This window comes from Echinops telfairi, unplaced genomic scaffold (genome assembly GCF_000313985.2).
Source record: "Echinops telfairi isolate 266 unplaced genomic scaffold, ASM31398v2 ScPeMD7_18;HRSCAF=68, whole genome shotgun sequence".
NCBI lineage: Eukaryota > Metazoa > Chordata > Mammalia > Afrosoricida > Tenrecidae > Echinops > Echinops telfairi.
In genome coordinates, this window is record NW_022103915.1 from 31826015 (window position 1) to 31837046 (window position 11032).

General features: G+C 37.4%; 1 protein-coding gene across 1 annotated transcript in view; it reads right to left on the bottom strand.

Annotated features, from left to right (window-relative positions):
- DNAL1 (dynein axonemal light chain 1) overlaps nt 1-11032 on the bottom strand; it is a 61550-nt gene that overhangs the window by 19199 nt on the left and 31319 nt on the right. Inside the window, exon 5 of the mRNA XM_004698701.2 lies at nt 2793-2848. Within this exon, the coding sequence (XP_004698758.1) occupies nt 2793-2848 (56 nt within the window). The remainder of the gene's footprint in view (nt 1-2792; nt 2849-11032) is intronic.

Sequence of the window (11032 nt, forward strand, 5' to 3'; positions counted from 1 at the left end):
GGGACAAGAGAAAAGTGGGTGAAGGGAGATGTCAGACAGCATCAAGACATGGAAAAGTAATAATAATTTATAAATGATGAAGGGTTCATGGGAGGGGGGTGGAGAGGCAGGAAAAAAAATGAGGAGCTGATACCAAGGACTCAAGTAGAAACCAAATGTTTTGAGAATGATGATAACAAATGTACAAATGTGCTTGACACAATGGATGGATGTATGGATTGTGATGAGTTGTATGAGCCCCCAATAAAATGATTTAAAAAGAAAAGTTAAATGCACATTTAGCTTCAGCTTGTCTCCTCTTAGGAATTTTATGTAAGCCCTCAAAGAACTGTGGAACGATATTCATACAGTATGATTTATACTAGAAAAACAGTAACAAAGCCCCTCCCCCCAAAAAAAACAAATCCTGAAAATAATCCAAATGTCCAATAGGATAAGAATAAAATATATTATTGTATAATGAGACTGGTTAGGCATTGAGTGGCTTGCCACAGGCTGGTGGTTCCAATCCACCAGCTCCTCTGCAGGAGAAAAATAAAACTGCTCCTGTAAAGATTTATAGTCTTGGAAAACCTATAGAGGGTCACTTTGAGTCACAGTTGATTTGATGGCAGTAGGTTTATACTACCTACCATGGAAAACTATGCAGCAATTAAAAAGAATGCAAATTCTGGAAAGATAACAGTATGCACAGATTTCTGATCTTCCCAGATAGACGCCAGGAACTGTGTCTATGTGAAGTCTAGGAACAGTCCTATGGGATGCTGAATTGTGGAAAGGCAAGAGCAGCAAAGAAATGCAGACAGAACCAAGTCAACCAAGAATCTCATTAAGTAGAAAAAGGGCGTCTGCCCCTGTTCTGGTCTCTCCCTCCCCAGTCAGCAAGAAGGTTGACTCTGTATACACCGCATACACTCGAGCCAAGGCACTGTTCACCTAGCAACAGGAATGGGTCCCAAGAGGTAGCTCTGAAATAAATAGGAAATATCTCTCTGATCATCTGTGGTATGCCCACCCTTTCCTCTCCTCCCCACCCATAGTGAACAGATGGCTGCCGCTCAGTCCTAGGCAACCCATAGCTTATCTGAGCACAGGGAAGGGCCCTCAGCTCCAGCTACAAGATGGTCCTCATAGAACAGGGAAGAGAATGACCACCAAAGACTGGGGACTTGATATGTAAGAAGACAGTACATTCGGCATGGACTTTCTAACTAGTTCAAAACAAAACAAAACTCAAGTCATTGCCCTGGGGTCAATTCTGAGCAGGACTTCGTACAAAGTTTTCTGGGCTGTAATCCTTACAGAAACAAATCATCAGCTATTTTTTTCTAGGGTATTGCTGGGTGCGTTCCAACCACCAACCTTTAGTTAGTAGATTGGCATAATGTAGTTAAGGCATCTTTCTGTTCAGCCAATCAGCTGATACAGGACCGAAATTCGATCCTCAAGAAGCACGGGAGGGAACAATAAACAAAGATTGCATACTACAGTCCCTGGAAGGTCCAGTGATTAGTGTGTGCTCTCTATTCTGTTTGGGAAGTGCGAGGTCTGGACTGAAAGAATTATCAGAGAAAGAGAAAGGGAGAAGTAGGCAGTGTTTAAAGGCTTTGCTAATCTAAGCATTTCATGCAGAGAGTAGCACTGTCAAAAACACTAATTATTTGGGAGAACTGAGAAAGCCAACATCGTGTAAAATTCAAGTGTCCTGGATTCAACATAAAAACCACAAAGGCACAAAAAGAAATTTGCTTTATTCGTGTGAACAAGTCAAAAGGAAAGAAATCATATTTATGAAAGCTCAAATAATAAACATGTTAAAAGAAATAATAAAAACATGTTAAAGGAAATCAGGGGCATAATTCATGAATAAAATGAGAAATTAAAGAGGTAGATTCTACGAAAAAGAAATCAAATAGGGTACAGTAGGAGACAGAGGAGAAAAGAAAGCCTCGTTTGCTCAGATGCATGATGGTAGAACTACATCATGAGTGTTATTAATGTTACTGAACTGCACATGTAAAAAAACGTTAAAATGTTTTGTAACATATATGTTTATGAGAAAAAATACATCAAATTTATAGCATGCATTGACTTGAAAGGATATATTGGCAGACTGCCCAGAGATACTGTTGAATTAAAAAGTTAAATTCCAGAAAAATGTCTTTTATAATATCAATACAAATATAAATAACATTTATCTAAATATATCAGGGTAAGTAAAAAAGTATCACTTCAAAAATAAAAGAAATTTTTACTGAACATAAATATAAAAATGTAGTTATATTTTCTTGATAAATCTTCCATCTATATAGACACACTTCTGAAAAGTGGTGTTTCCATCTCTCTACGCCATCTTGGAATAATCCTGTACACTTCTGTACACACCATGTCCAAACAGTAGCTTTGCATCCTCAAGGAAGTAAAGTCATCCTCTTAAATGTTCAAGTTCTATAAAGAAGTCTGAAGGGGGCAAGATTGGGGCTGTAAGGTGGATGGGGTAAGGTTTCCCCGTTCAATTCTCAAAGGATGTCTTGTTACCCTTGAAGAATAAGCAGACGCACTGTTGTGATGGGAAAAAAATTCCTTGATGCAACTTTCCTTGCCTGTTTCTAACCAATACAGTTTTCAATTTTCTAAGAACTTTTCCCATAATAAGTCTGTGAAGAAAGATTTAAATCATGATTTAAAATTGTCAGTATTTTAAAAAATATTTCTATTTTGTAAAATAGGTATTATTTTTATATTAAGGGGGAAATGTGTGTATGTGTTTAAAGTAATAATTAATAACATACCAGTCCATTTAGGTTCTTTATGTTGTTTCTTCCTAATGACAATATCCTCAAGTTTTCTGTAGTGGAGAGAAAGTAATTATTTGTTTATCACAACCATTTAGCAGTAAATCTAGCATACCATAATAAAGTTGTAATAAATCGTACATAAAGCCCTTATATAATAAGTAAGAAAAGCTATGCTGATAAAAATTAGTAATCAAGAAATAAATTTATCTATCATCTCAGGTTAACCCTGTAATCTTACTTCATGCCAATATTAAATAAACAAATGGTTAGCTATTTGGAATGGATAAGACTTAAACTGCTGGCTAGTAAAAGTATTCACAAACAAAATAAGAGTAAAGATTTCATTTAAATTTGGAAATATATCTATTTCACCGTACAGTATTAAGATTCACACTAAAAATAGAAATATGTATTTACATATACCATCTCATTCCACAAATGAGTAACTATCGTTCGGTGCTGTAGAGTCAGCTGTAACTCATAGCAACTCAATATATAACAGAATAAAACGCTGCCCAGGCCTGCACCACCCTCACGATTGTTGTTGGACTCACTGCTGCAGCCAGTGCCCACCATTTCACTGAGGGTCTGCCTCCTTCTTTCTGACACTCCATCCAGTGGGATGCTCTTCTCCAGGAGCCAGACTGTGGTAGTTACATACTTTCATGTCAACTTGATAAACAGAGTGGAGTCCAGCCAGTCAATCAGGTCACAGACTGATGGTGCTACCTAATGGGTGTGGCCTTCCCATGAGGAGTCTGGGAATTTCTTTTTCTACTGAGAAGCAGGCCACTCTCTGTGCGTGTTTCATCTTCCTGTTGACAAGCCACATGGAGCCACACTGATGGCAGCCACAGCCCTGGAGATGGATCCACCACCATTGGATCCACAAGATTTTGCACCCACTAGCCTATAATCTTCCTACAGTCTGCATCATTGCGTGTGGCTATGTTTGAGTCTGGAAAGGGACTTATGGACTAGTATCGAAGTTATGGGTTAATATCAGATTTATGGACTTGATCTGGACTGGGAAAGGATGGTTTCTTAATATACAATTACTCTTTGATATAAGCTCTTTCTTATACATACGAGTATCAATGAATTTGCTTCTCTATTCAACCCAGACTAACACAGAGTCTTTCTTGATAATATGTTCAAAGTATGTGAGATGAGGTCTTACCATCCATCCTCACTTCTAAGGTAAGGTGACCAGACGTCCCGCTTTTGGCGGGACAGTCCCGATTTTTAACAATTTTTCCAGCGTCCCGTGGCATTTTTAAAAGGTCCTGATTTTTGGAAAGACTGCACGACAAGCTAGGGTATACAGTTTTCGGCTGCTATGTGGTTATTTCGCCAGGATATGAGTTTTATCAATGGTGTTCCGCTTTTGTCCCACTTTACCAATGTTAAAATCTGGTCACCTTATTCTATGGGCATTCTGATTGCACTTTTCTAAGACATATTTGTTTGCCCATAGAATTTTGCCTATACAATTCTTCAATATTGCAAGTGGAAGCTTGAATTTTTCCTTCAGTTTTTTCAGCTTGAGTGTTTTATTTTCTTAATTCCAGGTCTTTACACATTAAAAAAAATCATTTTATTGAGGGCTTGTACAATGCTTATCACAATCCATACATACATGTTGTCAAGCACATTTGTACATTTGTTGCCATCATCTTTCTCAAAACATTTTCTTTCTACTTGAGCCTTGGCATCAGTTCCTCATTTCCCCCCTCCCTCATGAACCCTTGATAAATTTACAAGTCATTATTATTTTGTCATATCTTACACTGTCCGACATCTCTCTTCACCCACTTTTCTGTTGACCATCCTCCAGAGAGGAGGTTATATGTAGATCCTTGTAATTGATTCCCCCTTTATACCCACCTTTGTTCCACCCTCCTCATATCACCACTCTCATCACTGGTCCTGAGGGGTTCATCTGTCCTGGATTCCCTGTGTTTTCAGTTCCCATCTGTACCAGTGTACATCCTCCGGTCCAGCCGGATTTGTAGAATTGGGGGCATGATAGTTTGGTAGAATTGGGATCATGATAGTTTGGGAGAGGAAGCATTTAAGAACTAGAAGAAAGTTGTGTTTCATTGTTGCTACATTGCACCCTGATCTGCTTGTCTCCTCCCTGCAACCCTTCTGAAAGTGGATGTCCAGTTGCCCACAAATGGCCTTCAGGTTCCTACTCTGCACTCCCCCTCATTCACAATGATGTGATTTTTGTTCCTTGATGCTTGATACCTGATCCCTTAGACACCTTGTGATCACACAGGCTGGTGTGCTTCTTCTATGTGGGCTTTGATGCTTCTGTGCTCGATGGCTGCTTGTTTACCTTCAAGCCTTTCAGACTCCAGACACTTTACATTTTGATAGCTGGGCACCATCAGCTTTCTCCACCACATTTGTTACGCACCCATTTATCTTTAGTGATTGTATCAGGAAGGTGGGCACACAATGATATGATTCTTTGTTCTTTGATGCCTGATACCTGATTCCTTCCACACCTCATGATCACACAGGCTGATGTACTTCTTCCATAGTGGGCTTTGTTGCTCCTGAGCTAGATGGCTGCTTGTTTACTATCTTTACACATTTTATTATAATACTTTACTCTGTCTTATCAAACTGCCATTTGACATTTTCTGTTCAACTCTTTTACTTTATCATTTAGGCACTTTACATTCAAGAGCTATTCTACATTCAAGAGCAAATTTCAGTCTCTTCTGACATCCACTTTGGTTTTTCTTGTCTTCTAATGGGGCTACTGTATATTCTATATTTTAATTACAAGTGGATCTTTGCAGCTATTTCTTCTCAGTAAATAAATTTCCCCAAAACTTTGTTCAATCACACTTCTTTGAGGAGGCAGCCCTTTTTCAGTCATATTCCAACACCATATTAGATAATGTTCTGCTGCTACGCATAAGATTGTCAGTGACAAGTTTTTCAGAAGTGAACTAGCTTTTCCTTCTTTCTAGTCTGTAAGCTTGGTTGAAGCCTATTCACCATGGGTGACCCTACTGGTATATGAAATATCATTGCAGTTTCCAGCTTCACAGAAACACACCAGCCACCACAATACAACAAACAGATGGATGAGTGGAGAAAACAGATTAATAGTAAAAGCATATTAATCTAGTATTTTAAAATAGTTTGTTTTCATTTAAGCAATTAGAGTGTAATTTATTTTAAAAGTAAAATTTTTATTTGCAATGTTTCAAACACTGTTTATATTTGTAAATCCATAAGTCATTTCTGGACTGAAAAATAGAAACAATGATTGCCTTTGGAGAGGAAATGAGAGCCTATGATTAAAGGAAAGCTTATTTTTCATGGTAATCTCTTTGGAACCATTTCGATAAAATCAAGTGCATGCATTATTTTTTCTAATAGAAATAAAAGATTTCCAATAAAACCTCATTTCTGTCCCATGAAATTATTTTAATAAGTTTACATAAGTTATACATTTAATTTTATAATTTAAACTTCTATAACTACCTTGTCCAATGTGGTCATGGTTAATAGCTAAGTGTTGCTATTTAAATTTAAAGGTGAATACAATGATAAATTTACTTTGTCAGTGCATACTAGCCATATTTCAAGTGCTTAATAAAACATTTCTACTAGATAACACTGCTCTATAATATCCATAATTTGAAAGTTCAGAGCACAAATATAATTTAAGAGGGCTCCAACCCTAACTCTCTAGAAGTAACTAGATCTCTTTGTCACATATCAAATGGGGATAATACCTATCTTAACAAGACTATCAGATTAAATGAGGTAATTATCTAAACAGTCAGTATAATGCTTGACCCATAGTACCAAAACAAAGAACTCAATGATGACTCGTAGCGATGCTATAGGACAGGGTGCAACTGTCCCTGTGAATTTCCAAGACTGTAACTGCTTGCAGGAGTACAAAACCTCATTTTCCTCCCAACCCATGGTAAGTACACAATAAATGACAAGTCTATGTGTGTGTTTGTATTTCAGGCATACACACCGATATAAGCTTTTAATCTGCTTAATTTAGTATATTATTTTAAATTCTCTTTTGAGAAACATTGAGCTTTTAAGCAAGGTGTTTTCATTTAAGCAAAGTGGTCGACCTATTGAAAAAAGACCATCTATAACTATAAATAAAAAAATAAAATAAGGAATTACATAATCAAATAGTCTTTTAAGCTTCATTTTTCTTCTAAGCCTTCTTGATATGGAAATATTATCATTCTCTTGTTTTCTATTTCTTGTAGAATAAAAAGTTTATTTAAAAATCCATTCAACACTTATGCTAAGCATAGAAATAAGCAATCACATTAAAACTGAATTATATAGATTAAACATTATATGCAGTGTTCCAGTCGATGAGGATGACTATAAGTGAGCAAACTAAATGAGGTATAAATTATAGTAGGCAGTGAAATTTGCAAAGGAAAATCAAAGCAGGTAAAAGGAATCACATTTCAGGGGGCTGGAAGCAGCTGACATTTGCATGGAAAGGGACATAAATAAAGGCTCAAAGGAAGTGAGCAGCTGGCCGTGAAGATAGCTACAGGAAGAGCATTTCTGAGCTGATGGAACTGCAAGTGAAAAGGCATTGGGGGTGGGGTGGGGGGGGACATCAGGAGAGTTGATGAAATACAAAGAGCTAATCATTCAAAGAATGAGGGAAGAGGAGACGATGTTAGAAAGATAACTAACAAGCCCTCTATAGGAGAAATAAGAAAAGGGATCAAGAAACAACCAAGGTTTTTGGCTGAACAACTGGAAGAAAGAATTTGACTGGGCCTAGGGGAGACTATCGGGAACTCAGCTTAGACATGTTAACTATGAGATGCCTATTAGACCGCCAGGGGAGATTATCGGGGACTCAGCTTAGACATGTTAACTACGAGATGCCTATTAGACCGCCAGGGGAGACTATCGGGGACTCAGCTTAGACATGTTAACTACGAGATGCCCATTAGACCGCCAGGGGAGACTATCAGGCCACTGGATGCATGGGTCTCGAAGAACCCAGAAGCAAAAATATAAATTTGAGATTCATTAGCACATAGATGGTAAGAGCTACAATCTGGGATGAAATCATCTGTGATCGAAGAAAGAAAATAAAAGCGGCCCAAGAACCAAAGCCTCAGGCACTCCAAGAGGTAAAAGTTGAGCAGGAGAAACCAGGAAGAAGTGACCAGAAAGGCAGGAAGATATAAAAAACATTGTGGTGCTACATAATTCAAACACTATAGTGCTTCAGAGAAGAAACCACCTATGTTAAAATATGCTGAGAGGCCAACCAGGAGAAGGCAACTGAGAAACGACCTCAGAAATTGAAAGAGCAAATACACGAAACCCTTTCAAAAATCATACCCAAATTAAAATGTAAACCTCGTTTTGAAAAATGATAAATAGCTTTAAAAATCTTATTCATTGCTGTACAGGAAGAAAAAATTATGATCTCAAAATGTATTGTTCTATTTTCCATATTTCTATATGTTGCTTAAATATGGCACCACTAGAAACACTTTCATTCTTCATACAATGTCTGGATAAAACCAAGAGTGTCTTAAAGTTTTGTGGGTTTTTAAAAAGTAAATTGAAGGAGTAAAATACTATTTTTTGTGTTTTGTTTTTTCAATCAAGAATATGAAGAAATTCAGGCAAAATGTTTCTTAGAAGTGAGGATGGTGAGACTTTGTCTCACTTATTTGGGTCAGGTTATCAGGAGAGACCAGCTCCTGGAAAAGAAAATAACGCCTGGGAAAGAGACGGGCAATGAAAAAGAGGAAGCCCCTCACTGAGACGGATTGACAGGCGGTAACCAGGGTTCAAATATAACCTCACAGTTGTGAGCTTGGCACCAGACCAGGCAGAGTTTTGTTCTGTTGGACACAGGGTCACTATGAATGAGAATTGACTTGATGACACCTATTTATTAGGAAATAGTTTATTTCCTAATCCTTAATATGAGGTTACTAATATTTATATTAGTACACAATCTTTTTAGTCAGTTTTGAACACAGTCATCTCAAGCAGTTTTCCAGTCATAGTTACACATTCCCAATAGATTTATTTTTATAAAACCAAACAAAAAAATCTAAACTCACTGCCATCCAAAGTCAATTCTGACTCAAGATGACTGTAAGACAGGGTGGAATTCCCTGTATGGGTTTCCGAGACTGTAACTCTTTACAGGAGTACCAAGTCTCATCTTTTTCCTGGCCAAGTGGCTGTTGTTTTCAAACTGCTTACCTTGTATTTGTAGCCCAACATGTTTAATTGGTGCTAATAAAAAGACCAGAATGGAGGGAATCGGTACAGTCATAAATTCAATCCCTTATGACCAGATTCTTTTTGCTCCATAGTCACAGATAAGATGTATTTCCTGGCCATAGACTGCAGAGATACTATTTGTTATCAGCAGAACTAAAATGAGATAAGTCAAAAAAGCAAATATATACACAAATGTCTATACCCACTCGTTCTTTTTTTAAATAATTTTACTGAGGGGCTCTTACAAATCTTATAACAATCCATCATTCAATTGTATTAAGCACACTTGTCTGTATGTTGACATCAACATTTCCAAAACATTTTCTTTCTACCTGAGCCCTTGGTATTAGCTCCTCTTTCTCCCCCTCCCTTCCCGATCCTCCCATCCTCATGAATCCTTTATCAATTACATATTGTTGTTGTTATTTCGTGTCTTTCACCATCCGTTGTCTCCCTTTACCACATTTGTTATTCCTCTCCCTGGGGGGTGGGGTATATATCCAACTTTGTGATGGGTTGCCCCTTTCTCCCCCTTACCCCTACCCCTACCCCCAACCACCCACCTACCCTCATGATATCACTACTCCCACTACTGTTCCTGAGGGGTTTATATGTCCCGAATTGCATGTGTTGAGAGCTCTTATCTGTACCAATGTGTGTCCTCCAGTCTAGCCGGATTTGTAAGGTAGAACTGGGTCATGGTAGTAGGGGAGAGGACGCATTTAGGAACTAGAGGATTGATGTGTGTTTCATCAGTGCTATACTGCACCTTGGTAGAATTCTCCCTTCCTTGTAACCCTTGTGTGTGGGGATGTTCAATTGTCCACCGATGGGTTTTGAGTCTCCTCATTCTTTATCTATGGCAGACATCAAGATACTCCTTCCACTGTTTTTGGAATTCCTTCCAACATAATTTTCCTGAGAGTCATTACCAATTAACAAAATTAAAATATGAGTTAAGACTCACTTGCCACCTCTTGTGTCATCTATTTGCAAGACTGTCATCGCTATTGTTTTATGAAAATGAAAGCATGTTACCTTTTAGGATAATAAGGTATATTTGTTTAGTCTCACTTAAGCAAGTTATTTCAATTTACAGACAAATAAACTGGAGCAGAAAATTAAATAAAATGTACCAAATTGTTTAACCAGCCAGTGAGAACTGAGAATCAATTGCATTCTGATTCTTACCCCGCATTATATGAAGGCCAACTTAGAGGAAGGATTCAGGGGAAAGAGGAGCATGGAATAGCTACTAAAGAGATGAATAAGATGTGCTCCTTGCTCCCAAGGCATTCACTAACTAAAAAGTGAGAATGTATCCCCAACTGGCTATCATAATGATGAATATTTATTAAATATTTCCTATGCGTCAGGCATAATTCTAAGCACTTTAAATACACTAAACTCATTTAATGTTCACTGTAACCACATGAGGTAAGTAACTTCTGGTAATCCAAATATACCCAAAGAAGAAGTAAGAAATTTTGACACCAAAGATTAAGAAAACCCTTATAGATGGGAAGGTAACATTTAAGGTTGGTATTTTTAATTTTAATCTTTGTTCCTTGTAGGATTTTTCTGTTAGAGGAAGATGTTATTCTTAACCAAAAGCACTGCCTTAATAAGTGCACAAATAATTTAAAAATGTGGTTTGGGGTGTGGTTAAGGTGGTACAAGTGCTTAAAGCAATTTGAAGACAACTTTAATTGCAACTAAGCAAAACCTCTTTAATGAAGGGTTCTGATCCAGGAGAATGCTAATAAGAATAATATTTTTAGAAAGAAAATGCTAGTATATGCTCTGAAGGTCAATGAAGAACAGAAAAATTAGAGACAGGAGATAAATTAAGAGGCTATTAAAAAATTCATAAATCAGTAATTTTTGAAATGTGGGTCATAACCAATAAACAGGTTGTGAAATCAAGTTAGTAGGTTGTGACCAGCATTTTT